Consider the following 25,742-nt stretch of genomic DNA (forward strand, 5'->3'; position numbering starts at 1 on the left):
GGTTCTGAATGCTGTCTTGACAGCACTACCTTTCACTGCAGGTGCAGAAAAGTCACTTTTCTAGAGGAAAAGAAAATGTAGTTTTCACAGCTACTGTCACAATTCCATCTCTGAGAACATATTTAAGTTAACATTTATGCACTAGAAATAGGGTTAGACTTCAGTGAACTTATTTGAAATTCTTTCTCACAGAATGGACTTAAGACATGTAACGAAAGGAAGTACAATAAATAGTGATGTTTAGTGACTGAGTAGGTAAAAGGTTGGGTCTAGTCAAGGAGAATTTCCAAATGGGTCTTCATGAAAAATACTCATAAAGGAGAAACTATTTTATAAATTTGTATAGGTACAGTGGCAGAAAAAATGAGATCAAGGGAAATGTATGCCCACTGCTGATGGAGGTGGATGACATTCAGTGTCTTTGCTCTGGTTTTCACTTACAATATGTGCTTTTAAATTTCCCAAGTCCCATGCCAGGTGGCAAAATTTAGAGGAATGAAATACCATTAGTTGAAGAGAAATGCCAAACCAGGACCATAGGCAATGAGGGTATTTATAAATATTCAAAGGGCTTGATAAGATACATCCATGGAAGATGAGGGAGTGGGCCAATGTAACCAAATCATGATAAAGTGTAGGTAGCCTCATACAATACTGGCTTGTATTAGTAAAAGCATAGAGAGCAGGTCAAGTTATGTCATCAGTCCCTTCTGCTCAGCACTTGATAAGCTACCTGCGGAGTACTCTGAGGTGTAGAACTTCAATGTACAAAAAATAAGACTGACAAAGTTGTAACAAATCTAACAGAGAGCCATCAACATTGTGAAAACTTTGCAGCATATGAGGAAAGGCTGAAGGTTCTGTCTTAAGCCTTGAAAACAGAGAGCTGAATTGGGTCATAACTTTTTTTTTCAGCTCCTTATTGGGTGATCATAAACAAGATGAAGCCATTTTTTTTTCAGAAGTACTGGTATGAGAGGCAACTGGCAGAAGTTGCAACAAGGGAAATTATGGCTAGGAAGTAAGAAGAAATTTTTCATAACTGTAGTGTGAGTGTATTTAAGTGCTGCAACAAGTTGCCCATAAAGGCCGTGGAATCGTCATATATCCAATATCCTTGGAGATATTCAAACCTCAAGTAGAAAAGTTCCTGAGCAACCAACTTGCATTTGAAGTTTGACATGCTCTGAGCAAGGAATAGGACTCTATGGCCTCCAAAGGCCTCTCTCAACCGAAATAATTCTGGAGTCCAATGAATGCAAAATATATTGACATAGAGGATAAATCATGTTTCTACAGGTTTGCCTAGGATAAGCTTCATGAACTCATTAAAAAACACATACAAACCAATAGATTCAGTTGCCTAAAACATGCCATCTTGTTTTTACCTCCTATTACCTTTCACATAGCAGTGTCATATTTAATCAAACATAACATCAAGGACAAGGACTGTATATAGCAGTGGAAAGTGTTCCTGGAGATCAAGGGGAAGACAGTCAGGAAATGTCAGGGATGTGTATGGGCATTGTCACAACACAGTGATGCAGGAATAAAAATGCAGAAAATACAAAGGAATATACTGCTGGAGAACATTCTGTTCTTCCTGGCCTCGGAAGGTAAGTCACACTTATTCTGTAGGCTATCATGCTCCTTTGGAGATGGCAATCTACTTTAGTTATCTGCTGTTTCAATCATTGAATGCAGAGATTCTCAGTAAGGGATTCCCATCAGTGCAGCTCCCTTAAAGCCTTCACTTAACCACCCAAGTACTGTTCATTTTTACAAAGTGTATATGTCAGATAGGGAATCAGAGATCACTGTAAAGGGAATGTTTAAAGGCTGAGAGGTACGGCCTGTTTTAAACTTTGAACAAACTTGAATGAATTAATTCACAAACAGCATATTTAATGCTAGCAGATTTCAAGATTGTTAGGCATTTTTAGTACCCCTATGTACTGTTACTCTGTAACATTTACATTCTAAATTCTCTGTGATCACACAATGCTGTGGAGTTGATGCTGAATAATTAGTGCTGACAGCTGTGGTCCCTGTTGGTACTTAACAACAAAGGTCAAGGTAATCTGTGTCATGAGCTCTTTGATGAGAGAAGTCATTACTGAATTGAGCTTGTCTTCTGTCTCCATCCTGCTTCTATAGATTTGATGGTCTGCATTATTTTATCTCCCCCCAAGCACTCTCCTGCCCTTCAAAAAATGATGGTCTCCTCCTGGTACAACTTGCCTTGGGGCTTTTTACCGTAATTTTTATCTGTAGTCAGCAATATATTCTGCCTATTTTCTGTGCCTTAAGCTAATCTTGTTCTTTGGCAACTTTCTTTTTACTTGTATGAGTCACTATAACACATCTATTTGTCTTTGGTGGTCACAAGTACACTTACTCATGTAAAATGTTTGTATAGTGTGATTCTGGTATACCATTCCAGTGTTCTGAAATACTCACATACTGTTGGTTATAGTCTTTTATAGCCCTTGGAATGGGATTCAAGGCAAGCTATATTAATTATATTTGATCAGAGCACTTGTAGGAGTTTCACAGGACTCTTTTGAGAAGGTAATATAAGCTTCAGATCTCCCCCTTTCCTCTGAATAAGAATTTTAGTTTATTTTATTTAACAGGTAGAGTGTGCATGTATACAGAAACCCTGTAGTATGTTTTCTCATTACTGCTCTGTGACAGTGTTTGTCTTGTAAGCTTTGTTGTCATTCACTACCCAATTTCTCCCTCATGTCTATCCCTCTAAAATCCTTTTCGGACACTCTGTTCTTCTGTTCCTGATGGTATTTCTTACCCTTACAGCCAGTAATTATCTCACCATTTCCCCCAACTCATGCATCCTTTTTTTCCCCCAGTTTTTCAACAGATGTGGTAGATGAGTTACTTCCGCTTTGCATTTTCATTTTGAGTTTTCTGTGTTTGTTTTTTTTTTTTTGTTTGTGTGTTTGTTATGTCTAGTGCCTCTGTGCTCCTGGATGGACAGGAGAATTTTGCCAATTTGCTGAAAATGCATGTTTAATTTACCCAAATAATTGTTCTGATGGAGCAACTTGCATTGATGTGAGTCAGCTGAGAGAACAACCTTTGTTTAAGTGTTTGTGTCCCCGTGATTTTACAGGTAAGATTTCCAAATCATGTAGATACAAATAATCTGGTTTAATTTCCTTTTAAATATTCAAATGTATGTATGCTGGATTAAAAAAAAAAAAGGATAAAGAAATAAAGAAGTATTTGGAGAGTAATCACACCTCTCTGCATTTTCTGCCCTCTGCTGTGATGCCTATAAAATCTGAATGGGATTTACAGGTTACTTTTGAATCTTCCAATTAAGGTTACACTAATAACATTCTTAGAATAAGCTTTAGCTTCAGTTTAAGAGACTAAGTGTATGTCTACTTATAAAAGTTTTGCATGTGAGCTACATGTCTGATGTCTAATTATAGTTCCTGTATGAGCTACATGTCTGATGTCTAATTATAGTTCCTGTATATCTAATGAATGAGAGAAATGGGATTCAGGAAGTTTGTTAGTTTTTATCAGCCTGTATTTACTTAGGTAACTTTACTCAGCTTTTGAGAGCTGAATTTCACCTACTATTTAAATACCTTAGTGAACCACCAGTGATTTATGAAATTTAATTTGGTGTGGGATTAACTGATTCATTTTACTTAACTAAAGACTACTCTTTGAGGTTCTATGTATTGTCAGTAAGTCAGTTTTTTAGAGGGGATTATACCCACAGTGTCAGATATTTGTTAGTGATTGACACAATTTCTTCAGCAATATTTCTCTTTTAATTAGATACAAAAGAAGCCAAAAAAGTAGCTTATATTAAACACACAGGTGTTTTGGTTTTTTTAAGTGGCAAAGAAAATAATTTCTGATTTTTTTCCTCCAGCTTTATCCTTTAAAAAGAAGCTCATTGAAGTTAGTTTCTAAAATCCTTCACTAATCTTTGTCTAAAGAGGGAACTGAAAGAAAAGATTCAAACGTGATTCACTGCAGGTTTAGATAATATTATGGAGAGAGACATTAGCAACATGTACATCAGTTTAAAGAGAAGTGCCAGAAATATTAAGAGAACTTTAAAAATAACAATATGAAATATAGGAACAATGTTTATTACTCAAAGAATGAAAATTAATCTAAAGAACTGATGTCAATACATGGAGAAAACAGATTTTAAATCTACTACCATTAAAAAAGAAATAATCGTTGAATAACCCAGAGTTTAATTATCAATGTTTCTTTTCACTTCTCCATTATTCCCTTTAGGGTTTTATTTTTTCAATCTATTCTTTACTTTTTAAAATTGGTGTGACGCCTATAATTATGAATTTTTGAATAAAAGTAATGTTTCACTACAATACTTCAAAGCTTTTGAGATAATTTAAGGTTTCTAGTGTACACTATGATCATGAAACAAAAGTTCAACAGGTTGCAATAAATGGCAATACATATATGCAATTAATAGAATTAAACATTGCAAAACACTGAGTCATGGCTGAATTCAAGTGGAAACAACTTTGTTGTTCAAGGATATCTTTCTATGAGGCCAAAATTCTATTTTTGTGAATTATCATTGTAAGGGGTTCTATATATTGTAATCGATTTTTTTCCACTTTTTCTGCTTTTCAATAGCCAGTTACTTTAGTCTTGATCCATAAAAAAGTAATTTATACCTGTTTATTTTTTCATTTATGTATTTGGAAAGGAAAGGGAAATGTAGTAGCAATTTTTGTACATTTACTTGACTCTGAATTAAATAAGTTTCTGCAACCAGAAAAGCTATTGTATTTTCACATCTATTGGTTCTTAATTGTGTTTTTAAATTATAAACACTACAGCTGCAGCTTTTGCATTAACATTCCAATCATATTTGGAACAAACATCTTAGGGAACACAAAGTATGACATGATGTAATTCTCAGCTGTGAAAAATAGAAATTTGATTTAAAAAGTAATAAATCCACTTCAGTTTGGTTCCATACTCTTTAACAAAACCTTGTAGAAACTTGATGTATACACATGAAATTTTAAGCTATAGATTTTATTTCTGTTTATATGTAAAAAATTTGATTAATTTCCTTAGAAAATAAATGTTAAGTTTAAATGCTCATAGAATAAAAGGTTATAATATATTGTTATTTTTGTTGAATAGGTGTCAATAATTTGGTGTTTTCAACTTGCTTCTACTGTTAGTTTATTATTTTCATTCTATTTTTTCTCTTCTCTGAAAGTGGATAAATCCTTTAACTCTACAACAGTGCTTGTAAGTAATATGTCTTAGGGCATTGAAACAATCCATATCAGCAATTTTTCAGGTCCTGCCCAGTAGACCAATTGTCCTTGAATAAGTTTCCCCTAATTTATTGCTATCTTTCCTTGTGTGTAGAGCAATCATATTGGCAGGAATTGATTTGGCATGTTAGACACTTCATTCTCACTTCACATAAATTTAAATAATCTTACTACTGCTAAAATAAACTGAATCCCAAGAAAACTGGCCAACCACAGTTTAAAGTACTACTTCAATTGCATACTTTTTCCTTATCTTAAAATTTTTTATAACACTCATTAAGATTGTTCATAGATTTATCCACAATTTATTTTTTTCTCTTTCATTGTTTTATTGAGACAGATCTTCTAATTCCTCCAGGTATATGGGAAATATATATATAAACATGCTTTGATGGTGATTGCCCTAATGAACTGTGTAGGATACTTGAAACAGTATTCTGTAGAAGAAATCTCTGGTGCCAGCATAACTAATGTCCCAGAGAACGAGCTATGGGATATAAAAGTTCCTACGTCTTTCAAAGCCTTGTTAAGGCAGCATTTATTTTAATCCTTCTCTCTGGCCAAATGCACCTTTTAAATTCTTTTGTTCTCAAGGATACAGTGGTGACATATTTTAACCCTGGTGGGCAGTTAAGTATCGAACATCTGGTTGTTCACTCTTCCCCAGTGAGGTGTTGGAAAAAATCAGAAGCACAAAAGTAAGAAAAGTTGAGATAAAGATAAATCGTTAGGTCAAGCAGAAGCTGTTCACATAGGGGAAGCAAAATAAGAAATTCATTCAATACTTACTGCTAGCAGGCAAGAGTTCAGCCATTTCTAGAATATTTGGGGAAGATCTCTATTTCATGTCAAAGTACAGTGGTAATCTCCTATGTCTCAAAACTCAAATAGATAAAAGGAGTAGTACTTTTTTCCCACAGCTCTAATCCCCATAGTAAAGGTGAGCAAATAAAGGAATTTTTGAAGCATCATGGGAGGTAGCTATATTACAGGAGCATACTGGAATTACACATCAGTATCTGTCTCAGCAATAGATACTGCCACTTTAAGCTTTGTTCATTGCACTTTATATGTTATTGTGATTGTCTCTTCTGAAAGAGAAATGGTTAGGGCACAGAGATCCCAAACATCAATGACCATGTAGTGAAATAATGGAATAAAAGAAGTCACTTGTTAAGGGGTGCTACAGGAATTCACTCAGAATACTTATATTCATAGGTGAATAAAAAGGGAACAGCATGTTGCTTTTCAGAACAGTCAGTTTTTTATTAAAGAAGAAATTTCAGAGATAACTGACAGAAAGCAATATGAACAACCAAAGTACTTCTCATTCTAATCCTCTTCAGCAGATGCTCAGAAACCTTACCTGCTTTTTAAAATGCCTTTTAGGAGGTGTGTCCATATAGTATTAGTTAGGGTGAAAGGAAAATTATTTTAGCTAGTCTGTTCCTTCAAATTTGCTCACAATGCAGGTCTCTCCCAAAGCCAGTAAAATTCCAAGAAAAAACATGAGTTACACTGACTGCATACATCAGAAGAATAACTTGTACTGAATTGGAAGGGACCACAAAGATCACCATGCCCAAGTCCTGGCTCTGCACAGGACCACACCAAAATCACACCACGTGCCTGAGAACATTTTACAAATACTTCTTGAGTGCTGTCAGGCTTGGTGCTGTCACCAGTTCCCTGGAAAGCATAGTGAAGTGCCCAGCCACCCTTTGGGGGAAGAACCTTCTCCTCATATTTAACCTAAACCTTCCTCAACATGTCATTCGCTTGAGTCCTGTCCCTGGTCACCACAGAGAAGAAATTGGTGTCTGCCCTTGTCTTCCCTGTGTGAGGATGCTGCAAATCACATGGAGGTCTCCCCTCTTCTGAACAGACCAAGTGATTTCAGCTCCTTTTCATATGGTTTCCCTTCTAAGCCCTTTCACCTTACTGTGGCACTTCTTTGGATGCTCTCCAACAGCTTTGTATCCATCTCTTATTGTGATGTCCAAAGCAAAAACTGCACCCAGGACTCAAGGTGACGCCTCACCAGAAAGTGTGTTATAAGACACTGATCTGTACTAAGAACTCTAACCTAAGATGATAGCAAGATGAATTACATGAAAACACAACAGTTTCAGTCCATCCAGGGCATTTGACAGTACTAATTGCAATGAAAGTATAGAGAAGTAAACAACGAAAAAATAAAAAGGACACAGTATCCATACTGGCATAATATTTAATATAATGCAGATAAACTCCTGGACAATAAATGAGGACTAGGGCTAATGTCTGATGTTGTAGCATACTTGTAATTACTCCAAGCAGACTCTCATCTACAGTAGTTTAAGTCAACATTTTTACCTCAGGTCCTAATTTCCACACAAAATACTAAAGCTATTGAAACTTTGTGCTGGAAATACTTCTAATATTTTGGCATGCAGCAATTGCATGAACAGCCAAAAGACTATAAAAACATTCTACATGAAAATTCAAGGAGAAATGTAATATCAGTATTTAAGTTCTGCCTGCTTTTAAAATGGAACAAGATGCTCCAGTGCAGGCAGATATTTATGAGTATGTTAGTATTTCCTAATAGTTCAGTTTCTGGTTTAATTTGCTGTGCACAGTGATTTTGCCCATTTGAGTAAGTAGCAATTTTAATGGAATTTTTGTTCATTAAGAACAGCTATGGTTAACCCAAAGATGCTGGTTTTTTTTAAGAAACACGGCTGTATCAAGGTCTGGATTTCTAAGCATATAATTAGTAAAGTTCTAGACTAAAAGACATGCTTTAAAATACACCCTTAAACTTGGCATATGCAATTTTTCAGAGAGCTACATCTGCTCATGAACTCCAAAAATTACTTTCACCCATCTCTATCAACCTTGTATTTTTTAAGAGAAGAACAAGCTGACTTGTATTTGACTTTCTGGGACTATTAGCCCAGAATTCAAACTAAAGAAGAAATTTACATAACTGACTGAATATTTTAAAAGTAGCAAAGTTTCAGGGACATAGCAGGAGTGTTTCCTGTTCACAATGTGTTCCTGTGAAAGTGTGACCTCAAGGCCAGGTGCATATAACACAGCCTACTATTTTATTCTCCTGCTTCCCAGTTCCTTCCAACCTACCATGCCTCATTTTACTAAGGCATACAACTCAAAGATTTACCTATCAAGGAGTTAGAACTGCGCTGATTTTATTTAGTTTGTCTGGCGCTTATGGGTTTACAGCTATTGATGTCTATATTTTTCCTTTTTTATTAATTTAGAGTAAAAATTAAAAGGTTGGTTTTTTGGTTTTTTTTTTTCTCTGTGGATAATTTGTAAGTCTCTTTTTGAGAACATCACTGCATAATTCATTCATATTCTCAAATATATAAACCTGCTGTTAGTGACAAGGGAAACTGTAGCTTTCTCTAAACATTCAGAGAGGTAGTTGGATAGACAGTGAACATGGTCATAGCTATATATCACCCTGATAAAAACATCACATCATCAATAGGAAACACGAGTGATGTAGTCCTTTTATGCAAAATCAGTAAAAAAATCTTCTGAACAAGTTGAAGTGCTTAAAAAAGCTAATTTACTATAATAACCATAGAGACATTATTTTCTGCTTCTCATCTGAACCTGTGTTTACTCAGCCAAGTACACAATTTCAGATATTATCAAGGTACAAAAACTGTCAACAGCATTACAAATCACCTATCACACTAATGGGTTTAAAACGTGATAAGGCAGGCAGTGTAGATGTAATTATAGCATGTTTAAAAATATATAATGCATTGGAAAGATGAATAATACTATAGTGTAGATCTAGTGACTGTTTTCATTACAAAGCTGATCTCTGTAGCTCTATTTTAGTTCTTTTAAAGACCTCAGACTTACATCTTTTAGCTTTGAGTATCAAATATCCTCTTTAAAGTATGGATAACCAGGTGAATCCTCTATTGCTTCCTTTTTCTCACACAATGTACGAAATCATTAGCTGGCATAGCCTACTCTATCTCCACTGAAGTTGGAATAATGTTAATCTATGAACTAAATAATCTAGACTTTCTTATGCTATATTTCAACCTTTGTGGTCAGCAGTTGCTCCTTCTATTAAAAAAAAAACCAAAAAACAATCCAAATGCATTCTGTTGAAAGATGATATACAATACCACTTCGTTAAAAACTTAAATCATTACTTCAGCTGAGTAAATGATGTCTTTTATAATATATATTTCTTTTGTCAAATAAGCAGATTTCTTGGGCACTTCAGGAACTATCCTTTTTTTGGTTTTGTTTATTTGGGTTTTTTTTTAACCAGAATCACATCAGAAACTTACATCAGCAACACCTTCTAACTTTGGTCCTCACTCTGGGACACTCTGAATTACTCAGGTTTACTTTTTCTGCAATATACTTACCTCCATTTCTATTTACTGAGGCATCTCACTTTGCACATGTGTTCCTTCAAAATATTTGACTTCATTAGATTTGTTTTCATGATACCTTTCTCCTCAGCATTTGCCATCAATTTAGTATAAACTCTATATAGGAGGTTTACTTTACCTTTCAGATCAGAACAATTCAGATAAGAACATAAAATAATATTGAATTTACATCAGAGTGCTGCGTCCAGTCCTATAGCCCTCAGCACAGAAAGGACACGGAGCCAGTACAGAGGACAGTTCTGGAACAATTCTCATATGAGGAAAGGATAAGAGGGTTGGGGTTGTTCAGCTTGGAGAAAAGAATCTCTAAACACCTCATTGAGGCCTTTCAATACTGCATTTTACCAACAAAAAAAATACTAAAAAGAAAACAAAAAAAAAATCCCAAAAAACCTGGACAGGAGCTTTTTACAAGGGTGTGTAGCAATGAGAAGGGGTAATGGCTTTAAATTGAAAGACAATACATTTACACTACATATAAGGAAGGAATTTTTCAGAATAAGAGCTGTGAATCACTGGACCAGGTTGCCCAGAGATGGGATAAATGTCCCATCTCTGGAAGTATTCAAGGACAAGTTGGAGTAACCTGAGTAAAAGATGTCCCAGCTCATTGCAGGAGGCTTTGACTAAATGATCTTTAAAGGTCTCTTCCAACCCAATCTATTCTATTATCCCACGATCAATCTTTATGTCACCCACCCAAATTTGGACTGTTGCCTCAGTGCACTGATATTTATCTTTACTCTGGGCTCATAAATTATTATCTTAATCTCAATCCAGAATCCTTGTATCTAAATATTTAGACCCAATTTGCCAAGGAATATTTTCTAAAACTTAAAAAAGCTTCACCTCCTCTCTGGAACCTAAGAGTGATGTTCAAGTGTCTTACAGAGAGCCGAGGGACCTCCAAGCATGGTGCTTTTTTATCCAGGCTAGGTAGGAACTCTCTTTCTGTAATCTGCCCTCTCTCAGTGGGTGTCTCTGTGAATGACTGTTCTATGTTATTTCATACTTCACTTAGGATGAGGGAAAAAGGATCAAGCTAGATGAAAATTCTGTGTTCCAGGCGTGAAAATTGTTTTGCATATTCTCCTTGTAACCTGTTGTAGTTTTTATATTAACCAGATTTTTAACGAGACATATAAAGGGCACTTTGACCAACGAACAAAACAAAGAAACAAACAAAACCTTCACAAAAGAATAAGAGACTCTTTGAACAAAAGGTCTGAAAAAGACTTTGCCAAGAGATGAATCTTTATGACCAGATTTCCATCTAAATCCTGAATGCAGCTAAGAGAAAGGACAGATAATCTATTAAATGGTCAAAAGTCTAATTTTCTGTTCCAGAATAATGAGTTCATTTAGGAGCCAAGGTTTTAAAAATATATCTCAAACAAATTTAAAGACATTCTGTAAAAAGCAACTCAGCTAAAGACTGTGCTTAACCAACAGTTGCAGAAGAATTTTCAGAAAGGACTATTCCTAAGTGCCCTTAAATGATTAGTTGCACTTTAAACCAGGAGAAGGCAAAATTTTAACTGCATATTTTTCATTTGACTGTGTATAATTCATGCAGTAGTAGACAACTGCACTAAGTCATAAGCTGATTGTGGTCAGTGAAAGCTTTAAATTCAGCTCCATGTAAATAAATTATAAGAGCTGGTAAATTTTGAGCATAAGCATAATAATGTTTAATTGAGCTGGAAAATATTCCTATTATAGTTTGTATCCCCTTAGTCTATGAAGCTGGGACAGTACCTAACAAACCTAGGTGTTTTATTTTGGCTGCTTTACCTATTTGACATGTATGTCTTTATGTTGAAAATGTTATGTTTCTTTCCCAAAAAAGGAAATAGTTTACTAGAACATTGGCACATGATATAGTGTAAATATGCCTAACCACTTACACCTAATCAAAATCTAATCGGACTTGGAATTGTTATCTCCAACCCCAATAAATTCTTGTTTTTCATGAGATAATGAAAACTATCTCCTTTATATGTTAATTAGCAAAGCTGTGTCATTACAAAATTATTATTGCATTGTTCTTGGGTTTACCTTATTTAAATTTTTTCTGTCAGAAGAATAACTGTTCTTTGCAGGGACTTGTGAAACACCATCCTAACATGAAATACAAAGGATTTTGGTAGTAAAATAACAGAAAAAATATAATTAAACCTGCAAATTTCAACAAAATAAATATTTTTAGATTATTTTTCAAATACCGCTGTAGATAAATATGCTCCTTCTGATACCAGCTGCCATTTCAGATGGCTGTATAATTTTTAATTTTTTCATTAAATGCAGGGATATGGTAGTGATAATCAATGAATGTGCAATTTCAGTATGATGCACTTTAGAAATATAAAATTTAATAATTTAGTTTAAAAAATTTGGCTAGATTTCATCTATAGTTGGTGAGTATTTTCCAGTTTGGTGTTTCATCAACCCACCTATAGCAAAAATACTTTCACCAATGAGAACAATTGTCACAGACATCTTTTGTGAAAAATCCTTTCTTTAGGATTTTTCCCTCTTCTGGGAAGCTGAGGCCCCAGGAAAGGAATGTAAACAATGGTTATCTGCTGCTGTGGAATGCAACAGGTGCCCCTGTGATTGGCCCATGTTGCATGTGTACAGTTAATGGCCAATCAAGAACCAAGCTCTCTCTGGGACGCAATCAGAAAGAGCTTCTTTATTATTGATTCCTTTTCTATTCTTAGCTTAGCAAGCTTCTGAGACTTTTCTCTCTATTCCTATTAGTCTAGTTATAATGTAATATGTATCATAAAATAATAAATCCAGCCTTCTGAACATGAGGTCAAGATTCTCGTCTATCTCTTCACCCCTGAAAGACCCATGCAAGCCCAGTAACAAACAATGATGTGATCCTTTCTTTAATGTTTAGCTGTAGATAAAATATTTCTTTTATCAGTATACAATTATAGTCTGTTCTAAGAAGATTGAAAAAACACACAGATTAATCTTAAATAAATCTTCATTTGAATATTTATGCTAACTAGTTTATAAAAGAGGTTTTTCTAATGTTGAAACCAAATCATTTAAGCTTGATTATTTGGCTGTCAGGCAGAACTTTGAACATCTACATGTGTGAATGTCAGATCAGGTTTTTATTTCTCATATTTAAAATTCTTTTCTCATTCACTGAAATTAATTTACTTAGAAAACCACAAAGATTTATCGCTATACCTAGATTTATCTGCACAGTTCTACACAGGTCTAAGGGAAAATAAGGAAATATTCTGAATCCATGGAAACCTATCCAATGGTTCCAATAAATATTACTCTCAGTGGATTTAATGTATTTGAAAATAAATAAATAAATGTAAAGTTCCAGGAAGTGACATAAAACATGTAATTTTTAAGTGCTTACAATATCTGTACCAGGCTTTTCACTCTTTGATATCTTTAAGATACATGGAAAGAGCTGAGAATTTTAGAGGCCTCCACTCATATGACACCTTTTGGACTGAGTTCAGGATGAGACAAATCATACAACAGAATTTTTTTATGACCAATAGTGCAATAGCATGGATGTAAAAGCCAACATTTCAGAGAGTGAACCTTAACTGTCCATGCTGTGCCAAAGAGCATATTCTTTGAAGTTCCTACTATCTTATTGGTTTCAATGGTTGAAAAGCAATGGTTCTATGATTATTTCAGCATGTGCACATGTATATACGTAGGCAATAAATCTAATTGGGTGTTACAACTGCCTTCTAAATCAGGGAACAAAAAAACATAGAAAAAAATCTTGAGTTTTAGTTTCATAAAATTACTTTGGAGAAAAAACATTAAAAAATAATTATGATACAATCCAGTTCTTGTGCATTGTGTTACATCATGTACTCTTTTTGTTTGATAAACTTGCTACCGTGCAACATAGCAAATTAAAAATGTTTACTGTAGATCATCTCTATACACTCTTTATAAGCACACTGGTTATTAACATAGTTCCAGAAAAAAAAAAGGAAGAATATTAAATTGAGAGTGGAAGTACAAAAATAGACTAGAGCAGAATACAAAAATAGACTAAAGAAGATCACATAAAACTAAAAATATCTCTAGCAAGCATAAGTGCAGCCAAAGTCTGAGGGACTTCAAATTCTGTTTTATAGGTTAAAATTTTTGGGTGAATTACAAATGAAACACACTAGAAGTTCTGTCTTTACTACACTGTGCTATACAGAATGGAACTGTGAGTTATATTCTTTTTAAGAACCCTCAGAGACATATGTGAAAAAGTCAGACTTAATGGTATATAAGCCTCTAAATGGTTTTCTTATGTTGAAAATCTTTGTTATGTGCAGGGTCGAAGCACACCATATATGCACGTAAAGCCAGAAATGTATTGGTGATGTAACTGAAATATTAAAATTTAAATAATTTTCAGGGCAAATCTAATTGCTGCAGGAAACGAGTGGTATACAGTTGCAACATAATTCCTAGTTTATCTCCCTTTTTATGATATAATTCTCACCCTTTTCCCTCCTCCTCCAGATCTTAAGGTCAATGATTTCATAGTGCTGCTGCTGGAAGCAGTGTTGCAGAATCTATATTCTTTCACTGGAAGGAATGGACAATCATACTGGTGGTTTCTTCTTCTTCTCCAGGATCCACTTGGGGTCATTTCTATTTGTCCACTTACACATTTTTTTTCATTGGACTGCAGTTCTATTTTAGATCCTAATTTACATTTTATGGTGGGTCTAAAGTATATTAAATGAAATTTCTTTGTGCTTTTTGTTAGCTTTCAGACCAGTTTTGTCCAACTAGAAGTCTTCATTCTTTAACTGGGCACTGGTGAGTTGCCTGTTGCTATGGGGTCCACCATCTCTGATCACTGCAGTGTTCCTCACATCACATCCTGTGTCTCTGTTCTCAAGGTCTCTTGTTATGATACCAGCCCTCTATTTGTATACAGCACTGCATTAGGCTAGTAAATGCAATTGTAGTTATAATTTCTACTTGTTCTTATTTATCTAAACCTATGGTTATTCCATGTAAAGATAAAAAAAATCAAAGCAAATCAGAAGAAAAAAGCTATTGTCACAATTAGGCCAAGTAAAACATCATTGCAAGAAAGTCTGATGACCCTCAGTTCTTGCAAATTTAATGCAAAGCTTATGGTCTATTGCTAGAAAAAGCAGTGTTGTTCTGCAGGGCTATTGGGAAAAAACCCTCAAATTACTTTTAGAATTTGTTTTGAATTTGCCATCTTTCCTTCTTCTGGTACCAAACTCTATTTAAAAGATTCCTCGTTCTACTGATGTTTCTTCATTTCCTCAATGTCACATTTCAGTCTCTTTAGAATTGTTTGGTGAATTTTACCTGGATAAGGTTATTTGTGGTTATTTATTTAGGTACACTAGTAAGTTTAATTTCAGGTATAGACATAAGTACACTAATTTATCTGTTTTGTAGCTGGCTGGTATGAACCCCAGAGCTACGCAGTTGTTTTAGCTAATCACGGATTCTAAGCTAACAAATACACAAATGAGAAGTAAGGTATATTCTTTTAGGTTTAGTGTGTTAATGCAATTAAATGTCTCATTCCACCATACACAGACAGTGAAAGCTGGAAGCTGCATAAAAGGAAAATAGAGAAATTACATGTGTGTGTATGGATGGAGTTAGAAAATCTAAAGATAAGATGGAAATTAAAAGAGCAAGAACCAAGGAGGACAAGAAAGTGTCCTCTAAATATATTGGTAGTAAAAGAAAATTAAGGAAAATAATTAAAGAATTTAACTTTTAAGAACACATCCTTAGATAAATAATGTATAAGGTCATTTACAAAAATAAACATTGCAGCAGTAGTTAATAAGTAGTCTTGAATCAAATTTTTTCCCTCCTCCTAATGTTGTAAAATTTCTTTATTTTCCCCTTTGTTCCTTGGGCCTGCTGAACCTATTCCTAATAGAAGAATAACATGCTTAATTGTGCACAAAAATCTTGTTTGAGTTCTCTAAGTACTGCATTTCTCAATTACTCAGCCCTTACTCACTATGAAGTGATAATTAGGCATTAAAAGCTAAGTGGATTACTGTGGAGATCTCTCCTGATATCCATTTATCACTTAATCAGACTTTAATACCATAAATTATGCATTTCTCAGCAGTATTCAGATTCCAATAAATTCTATAACAGTTTGAATTTACTAGGTTTTCTTGACCTCATTGTGGCAGGGAAAAGTCATAAAGTTTGCTTAAAGGATACAGCCACTATAAGAATTTCAGATTTATTGCAAAATAATTCTTAAAGCCTGTTGGGTTGCACTAATATTTATTCATAAGGGTTTATTGGACAAGAAAATTCCATCCTCATGAATAAACATGAAAAAATTGGTCCAAAATACATATTGAGTTGAAGTTTTTTCTCAGATTTTTTTTTGCTCCTGATTTTGCCTTCCAAACCTCATTAAAAAAAACTAAAACAAATGAAACCCCACAATTCCTATGAGATTGCAGCTTCAGTAGCACATCCAGTTGCTTTTGGGATGAAAATATCTATTTATGTGTTAGCATGCCTCTTTTCTGGCCACTATTACAGGAAAAGTGGCTTTGTAAAAGTATTCATCATGATGAAATCTCCCAAGAAATGCAGATACTTTGGGTTACCATTAGAGCCAATATGAACAGAGCAAATGAGAATCTTGTATATGGAAGGTCAGGTTGCCCATAGTTTCCCATGTAATATTACATATTATAATAATAATAAATAGCAAGAAACATCTAATTTCCTATTTTTCTATGTTCTCTATTATTATGTATTATTGAAAACATTTTTAACCCAGTAAACTTTATATTTATAATAAAATATAATCTTGGCTATTAAAATATTGATAGATATTATCAGTGGATGATTTTTAACTTAGAACTGAAAGGATAGAGTAAATGTTAAAAATCCTTAAAAGCGTGGTTGTCAACCTGTATGTAAAAAATGTAAAAGCATGAGATTGCACTTGTGGCTTAGCACCTGTTGGCCCAAAATAGAGATTTTTGGCCAACAAATCACAACATATTCCTGTTTGAATTTACAGAAGTCCATGAGAAGCAGTCTTTAGGTCTTGAGACTCCATTCCAGCATAATAAAAGTGAATGAAATTGGCAGAAAATATTGAAGAAGAGACATAGTCATTTCTTACCAAATTTTATCTTATTAAGTTGTGTTTTCCTGATGGCTCTAGCTTTAGATCAAAAGGATAGATATAAAAATTTTAAAACAATTTCATTATTTGAAGTAACTTTATTCCCTTCTTTGACAAAGGAAGAATTTCAAATAAAATACTAACTTCTGCCTTGAAATTTAACAGGGTAAATTATCTGCTTTAAGAAATTATCCACACTTCTTGTATATTCCTTCCAAACATTTTTCTCCTGTACAGCTCTTCTATGTTTTCTGTTTAAGCCATAAACTAACACTGATTACAAACAAGTTGCTGGTAAAAGCATCAGTAATTTACACTTATTGAATACTCTGAAGTTTTCCTCTTCGAAATACCTCAAAACTCCTAAACCTTCTTCTAATTTTCTCAGCAGTACAGACTTTTTTCTCTATTCTTTATTTTTTCTAAATTTGGAAACTGCCCCTGCTCCCCCTCTGCCCCCTCCCCACTCCAAATTCCTGCTGTAAAAATAGTAAATTAAAAAAAAATCAAGGAAAGCAACAAAAAGCACACCAATAACAAGGTAGAAAATCATGAATATATATAGAGAATTCATGAAATTGTTTTCAGTACCAAAAAGAATAAGAATAAAAAGTGAAAGTGCTTTGTCAAATCTAGTTGTCTTTCAAAACTAAGGGTAAGACTGATGGTCTTCTTATTGATTCATATCACATTCCATGAGATCTACATCTCTTCAGTACATTTTTTTAGAACTGTCCAGTTACAAGTTTAATTATTCTTCCTGCTGAGCTAAAAGCAGTTTTCAGCTAAATGAGCAAGTTGTTCAGTGAATCACACTAAAGGTTACCTCGAATAAATGTGATAAATTTTTCCTAGCCAACACAGAGCTCAGAAAATGCATAGTGAAATGTAAATAATAGGGCATTACCTCAGTTTCAGCTAATTATTTCCAGGGAAAATCTCCCCTCTTCAGCTCTGTATCACCTTCTGGATACATCCTAAATTGTTCCAAATGCTGAAAAAATATTTTTGGTTTGACCTTTTTTGAAACACTGAAATCCATTTTTTATATGTATAAGTGGAGCAAAAAAAAAAAGTGTGAAAACATACACAGATCTTTAACCAATATCCCAGAGATCTTATTTAAAGGAAGTTATTCTATCAATATTACTAATATGACTTACAGTGTTTTCTTAAGAAAGTGATATTAATTCCTAATAATTTTAGGACTTTTTTCCTATTTCAGGAGAATTCTGTGAGGTGCAAATTGACAACTGTGGTTCCAATTCGTGCGAAAATGGAGGAACATGTATTGCATATGAAGATCATTTTAAATGCACTTGCCCTATAGGTGAGTCATTGATAATTTTTTCTAACAAAACAAATAAAATGTCATCCGAATATTTATGTTAAGAAGTAGCAACATAAAAAGAGCACTGTATGTCAACAAATGCAGTGAACATTTTTATGAAGAAAAGCACTTTTTCTCTTTGTTCACAAAATAAAACTGCCAAATAACTCTAGTAGAGTGGTGTTAACTGCTAACACCCTGAACAGACATAATGTCAATATTCTGAATGAACTGTGATTAAACATTCTCTTTGTGGTGCAGGTTTTGAAGGTGAAAGATGTGAACTCGATATTGATGCCTGCTTATTCAACAATATAAGCTGTGCCCCAGGAGCAGTGTGTATGGATAAATCTCATGGATTTAATTACACGTGTTTATCACCATGTATTGGAAACAGAGAGGTAGGATAAAGTGATCTATTCCCCCCAGCAACTTTTGGAAAATCAAACAACTTATTCTAATAGCAGTGAGCTGACAAAGCCTCATTTTGCACTGGTTTCCTAAACACAGTACCCACTCTTGAAATATTCTCATGCTAATTTTTCTTTTCCTGTGTAACATATGCATGTAAAAGTGTGTGATCTGACTAGTCTGGTCACTGTCCAACAAACCATGCAATGTCTGAGCTCTGCCTTTCTTGTTTTTTATATGTTTTGTCACTGATGTCTCCTTCTGTCCCCTATTTGCTGCTGCTGTATTCTGAAACTTGAAAACTTTAGGCAAAATCTTTTTGCAATCTTTCATGTGTATAAAAGTTACCAGACAGAGGGCTGATGGTACATCAATGCACAGAAAGAATGATAGAAGTTTCATTTCCATTACAAACAAAAATAACAAATTGCATTCAACAAAAAAAAAAAAAGCAAGACTAATTATACTTCAATGGGAGATGAAAAGGCTATTAGAAAAATCTAAATTTACCTTGCAAGCTACTCTTCAATGTTCACAACATATGGAAATGAAAACTACTTTTACACTTTCAAAGTTTTGTAGAAGAAATGTATTTGTTGTATCCTTTTTGCAATCCCTTACGACCTTTTAAATTGCATTTGGGAAGGATTCATTCATATTAGGGTGGGCTATGAGATTTTGGTATAGGTTAAACTAAAATACTGCTGCACTTTTTATTATGATAGCTATTTTAAAAGCCCTGTGCATAATGCTATTTAGCCTTCCAAACCAGTACACAAACATGATAATGTGTGTTTTACAGGCTTTATCAATTCTTTTATTGAAATATATGCACCATAAAAATATACTATGATTAGTAGACAACATATTTACAAAGAACAATCAAAATTTATGTCACCTTCAAGTCCATGAGTGGACACTTATTAGTGAACATGAAATATAGCACTGAAAAACTCACTGGCTCAAAGGTTTATACTTAAATTGTTCAGCATCTGGTAAATGTTAACATTTTTATGATTTAAAGTGTCATACTGAGTGCAAATATATTGGCAGGTACATGGCATAGCATCATAATGGTGCAATCATCATTATGGCCAGTCAGCATGGAAGTGATGGTGTGCCAAGGATGCTGACAGGAGCTAGTGAAACATTTTACTGTAATATTCACTTAAAATCCCTCAGACATATTTAATTTATTCATACAAAGATTATAATAAATGTCATATGGGTAAAAAAGTAATTATATATATACATATGGATATATATGTATCAATATACACTCACTGTATGAGATGCTTGATTTGCATGTAATGTGAATATTTAGTAGATTTTCTAATGGGAAAAAGAATAGAAAACAAAATAATGGATTTATATACTTGAGTTTACCTGTTTTCTTAGCTTACACATCATTAAAATGATATCATTTCCTTCTTGGAAAAAACAAAAGGCTGTATTCAAACAAATATTTTAGTGCATTTCTGAAATAGTGTAAACAATAATTTGAAATTAAAAATTATTATTAGTCAATAAATTTCATAATTCAGTATTTAATTCTTAATTTATTTGTTTTGGATAGAAAATAAGTATACATTTTTTCATCCTTTCATTTATTTACATTTTCAGTGGTATCTCTGTTATGCTGAACTGCTTTACCTCTGTATTCAGAAAAATAGATTGAAAAAAATGCTACTATTTGTAATATTTTCTTATTGAACAGAAAATAGATGTAATTAATTGGGGTCTTCTATCTCTGTATAAATATATAATGATATTAACGCATTAGGGTTTGGTTTTGTCTTTCCCAGCCCAACAAGTAGTGCACTACCGTTGTTTTTAATTTATTTTTTTTCCAACAAATATCCAAAAAAATTGAGGTGAACAGATTAAGAGGGGATATCTTCCTGTAAAGTTTAAAATCGAATCTTTGTAATTAGGATAATGCCTGCATGTTCTGGTTCAAGAGTTATGAAAGAACTCTAAATAAATAGAAAATTTTTTCATCTTTAAATTAGTGACTTCCAACAGGACCAAATTTAGCCATTTTGTCTTATAACACCTTTTCTTCTGTAATATACTCAGGTAGACATGAAAAGGAATTAAAAAAATCTCTTTTTCCATTGGAATACTCAATGCATGCTACGAATTGTAGTGTTTTTATTAACAGGATCTCATAGAGAATTGATAAGACCACTCATAATAACAAATAATTGTAGTGCAACATGCTAGGCCTAAGTAATAGAATCACAGAACCGTAAAACAGCCCAGGAAGGAAGGAATCTCATATGACCATCTAGTCCAACATTTCATGGAAAATAAAGCCGTGGTTAGATTATAAATCACATTTTGAAAACCTCCGGTGATGGAGGCACCGCATCCCTGAATAGTTTTGCATACCTGTTTACTTACACAGGAATGTCTGCCTGTGACCCAAACAATCACAAATGAAGAGGTGTCCTCAGAGGTTCTGGGCCCCTCGCTTCAATAAAAATATTGACGTGTTGGAGGGCGTCCAGAAAAAAGCAACAAAGCTGGTGAAGGGTCTGAAAAGTAAGTCTTATGTGGGGCAGCTGAGGGAGGTGAGGCTGTTTAGGCTGGAGAAAGAGTCTCAAGGGAGACCTTCTCACTCTTTACAACTACGTGAAAGGAGGCTGTAGCCAGGTGGGGGTCAGCCTCTTCTCCCAGGAAACCAGTGACAGGACAAGAGGACACAGCCCCAAGCTGTGCCAGAGGAGGTTAAGGCTGGATACCAGGAAGAATTTCTCCACAGAAAGGGCTGTTAAACTTTGGGCTCCACCACCTCCCTCTGCCCAGGGATGTGGTGGAGCCACCGTCCCTGGAGGTGCTCAAGGAACAAGCAGATGTGAGACTTAATGTTACAGTTTAGCTGACATGGTGGTGTTTGATCAAGGGTCGGATTCAATGATCCTGAATGTTTTTTTCAGACTTAATTCTATGATTCTATGTGTGATTATTTTAAGTAGGTACAGCTGGATCTTAAGAATTTTATTGTTTCCCTTTAAACACTTATTTTTCAAGATTCTGTCAACAATCTTAAAAAATCATCGTTTTCTTTAGCTCTTACTATGAAAAATTCTAAAGTGCAGCCATAAACTATGGAGACTGCAAGATGTTGACCAGTATTATTGTTTTTTAAAAGGAAATAAGGAATAGGAATTAAAAACTACTTTACAATTATGTTTCATTCTCTTTTCAGTTTTAAGATGTAAACAGACTTGCTTAGCAGACATCAGCTTGTTTTGTCAAAAATAATTCCCACATGAGTTAGGAACTAAACCAAATGTGAAAGTTCCTCTCAGTCTGTTTACAGCTTTATAATACTGAAATTTATGGAGCTCCATTTGCATATTTTACTGGAAAATTTTCTCTTTTTATGAGCCATGATCCCATGTTCCACTTGCAGTCAAGACCATAGTTCCAACTTTTTCAATGGAAGTATCTATGTGCTCAGTATATTTTTAGTATTTAGAAGAGCTGCCACTTCCATGTTTGTTCTGGTCCTTATAAGCAATTTTACAAAGTTTCCTCATCTGTAAAAGTAAGGCAGTTTGTGTTTTTAATATTTTTAAGACAAACATTTTATCTACTTGCTTAGTGTACCATCAGTCTAGGAAAGAATATAGGTCAGATTAAATAAAATTGCACATCTGGAAAAATTTGAATACTCAGGGACAATTGACTTTGCAATAATGACACCTGAAGACTATAGTAAAATTGTATGCTTGGGGGAAAATATACATATGTGTGTGGTCATTTATCTATGTAAACTTCAGTTTCCTTCCAAGTGAAGAGAATTCCATGAAATTTAAGATGAAAGAGGGGTTGGAAAGAATGATTGCTGCCTTATTTTGAGCATTTGACAATTCGTGATACTTAGAGAGGAGACAGACATACAGTTATATCTCTCAATTCCTGCAAAGGAAAGATAGGAGAAGAACAAAATCCTCTAAGGTCTAATTATATTTCCTTGATGAAATAAAGTCTGTTGGTTGATTTTGGAAGAAAGGGATTCTTACATTTTATCACAACTACATAAAAAGGCAGATTTGTGTTAAAGTACTTGCCATAGACAGAAGTATGATGGTCAGACTGACAAGAATAGACCTGTTTATGGTCTGTTGAAATATAAGATTTGTATTTAAATACATTCCATAGCTTTCATTTCAATTTAAATCTTTAGATTACACTAACACCTCAAAGGGTAGCACCTTTCTTCACAGTATAAAGTATCAAAATTACATAAGCATAAATTAAATGTAACGTGGCAATATTGAAATATTTGTCTTAGTTGCCTAAGGTTTTCTGGATGATTTTCTTGAGTATGAGCTAATTTGAGCTTTGAGAAAATAGTAAGCATCAGGATAAAATCCAGCAAAAACATAAACACAAAAGTAAGAAAACACATAAAAATAACAAAAAAATAACAATTCACATACCATAGAAGGAGTTTACATTGAGTGCATTACATTGAATTGCATTTTCCTTCAATATGTTGTTATAATGAATAAGTATCCCAAGGTAAATCTAAAATTCAGTACAGAGAGCATAACAAAAATCTCTTCATTTTAAGGTCAATTTAAAACTTAATCAAAGACAAATGAATATTAAAATATTTCTGCCAAGGACTGTTATTATTACAAATCTTAATGACATTTTAAAGAGATTCAGACTCAATCAAACTGAAGTACTAGTGCATTAAGTCATATTCTAGACACCATTTTCTTTAAAAACCAATTGATTAGAAGGAGGGGTCTTAATTGCTTTGGAATGAATATGTAGTTATCTGTCTTCATACTGGCAAAATTTTCATGGAAATGAAAATGGAGCCTAAAAAATAAAATGAGGAAAAGAGCATTAATTCAAACTTACAATTTTCTGTAATTTTTGAAGAATACAGGAAATACTGGTTTAGTAAGTAATATTAGCAATTAAAAGCAAAAAGGAAAAAAAGCTGTTCCAGTCTAAATTTATCATCTTTCAGTATCTGCAAACTGAAAATAAAGCAGCTTCTGATTTTCCCACAGTATAGATGTAATTTATAAACATATAAAAGAATCAAGGATAGATTGAATCAGCATTATAATAAAAATGAAAGAAAAAAATCAGTATTCTCCTGATAGGCATATATTAAGCTAAATTTTACAACATAGGAACAATTGCTCTACTCTTTCAGTGAAAAAAAAACCAGTCTAGTTCACTATTGTCCCTCCCAAAACAAGCACATTTTAAGGGCAGTTGTAAAAATGTTATTGTTAAATTAAAACACAAACGCATTTTGCCGACTAAATAATAAATTGATATATCGATTTAATAACATTCACTATTTTAGGTTCTTGGAGATGTATCTTTTTAATATCACAACATAAAAAGATTAAATAACCATATTTATTACCAATGGCTTATTCCATTATACTCTTTGGGAAAAAATCCAGTAGGTAAAGCAAAAACCCTTTATATATGTGGTGGGTTGACCCAGGCTAGATGCCAGGTACCCATTGAAGCCATTCCATCAGTGCCCTCTGCAACTGGACAGGGGAGAGAAATTGATTATAAGTTGAGATAAGGGCAAGGACAGATCACATAATGTTTACTACCACATGCAGAAGAGATTTCACTTATGGAAAGTAGTTGAATTTATTACTAACAGAATCAGAGCAGGATAATTAGAAGTAAAACAAAAGCACCTTCCACCCTTCCGTTGTCCTTTCTGGGTTTGCTGTTATTCCCATTTTTTACCTCCTCTTCCCTACAGCTGTGCAGGGATATGAGGAACGGGAGTTATGGTCAGTTTATCACATGTCAGTTTTGTCACTGTTTCCTCCTCAGGGAGAGGAGTCCTTCCCCTTCCATAGTAGGTTCTTTCCCATGGGAGACAGTCCTCCACAAACTTTTCCAGTGTGAGCCCTTCACAAGGGCTATAGTTCTTCCTGATGTGTTACAGTGTGGGTCTCTTCCACAGGATCAGTCCTTCAAGAACAGGCTGCTCCACCATGTATCTCCCATAGAGTCACAACCTTCTTTTGGGCACCCACCTGCTCTGGTGTGGATTTCCTCCAAGGGCTGCAGGTGGATCTCTGCATCCCCATGGTCCTCCCTGGGCTGCAGGGGCACAGCTGCCTCACCAGGGGCTGCAGGGGAATCTCAGCTCCGGTGCCTGGAGCACCTCCTGCCCCTCCTTCTGCTCTGACCTTGGTGTCTGCAGAGCTGTTCCTCTCATGTATTTTCTCTCTGCTCTTCTCTGTCTGCGCTTCTGTGAAATAAGTGTTTTCCTTCTTCTTAAATCATTTACCTCAAGGTTCTACCACTATCACTGAGGGGCTTGGCCTTGGCCAGCAGTGTGTCCATCCTGGAGCTGGCTGGCATCTGTCAGGCATGGGAGCAACTTCTGGCAGCTTTTCAGAGAAAACAGCTCAATAGCACTCCCTCCACTACCACAACCTGACCATGCAAACCCAACACAGCATATTTGTAATTCTTGTCTTCAGGTATGTGCAAATGGAGGTAGTTGCTTCTATAATGAAGAAAATCAGAGATCTCACTGTGTCTGTGCCCTTGGATGGACTGGAAACACATGCCTTGAAAATATTAATGACTGTGAGATAAACCAGTGCCAACATGGAGCCACATGTGAAGATGGAATTAATAAATACAGGTACTAATATGTTGCTATCTATGCAAGCCTTCATAAATTGTTTTATGCCATATGAAGATACTTTGACTTTCAGAAAGAATTACAAAGGGTGTTGTTAGTGCACTAATATAATTTTCATGTCAAAAATGTCATGGAATAAAAATTTTCATAAAGGATGTGCATTCAGTAAAACTGTGTATTCTGAAGTGTTGTATGAAGGAATCACAAATATTCCTCTTTGCTGGTCAAAGAAGTTAAACCAGCTATGAAGAATCTCACATAAACAAATAATCTAATATTTTAAGTGGCAAACACTTTTTGAGCCTGGGATCTGTCACAAAATGTTATACAAAAATTTGAATGCTTATTTATTATCATTTCAGTTATTAAAAGAAACATAAATTATGTGTTCTCCTTAGTGAACAGCAAC

At 34.3% G+C, this 25,742-nt stretch overlaps 1 protein-coding gene across 1 annotated transcript in view; it reads left to right on the plus strand.

Annotated features, from left to right (window-relative positions):
• EYS (eyes shut homolog) overlaps positions 1-25,742 on the plus strand; it is a 700,592-nt gene that overhangs the window by 62,175 nt on the left and 612,675 nt on the right. Inside the window, exons 6-9 of the mRNA XM_063152992.1 lie at positions 2,974-3,133; positions 18,148-18,252; positions 18,514-18,653; positions 25,167-25,333. Coding sequence (XP_063009062.1) covers positions 2,974-3,133; positions 18,148-18,252; positions 18,514-18,653; positions 25,167-25,333 — 572 coding nt within the window. The remainder of the gene's footprint in view (positions 1-2,973; positions 3,134-18,147; positions 18,253-18,513; positions 18,654-25,166; positions 25,334-25,742) is intronic.

This window comes from Melospiza melodia, chromosome 3 (genome assembly GCF_035770615.1).
Source record: "Melospiza melodia melodia isolate bMelMel2 chromosome 3, bMelMel2.pri, whole genome shotgun sequence".
Lineage (NCBI taxonomy): Eukaryota > Metazoa > Chordata > Aves > Passeriformes > Passerellidae > Melospiza > Melospiza melodia.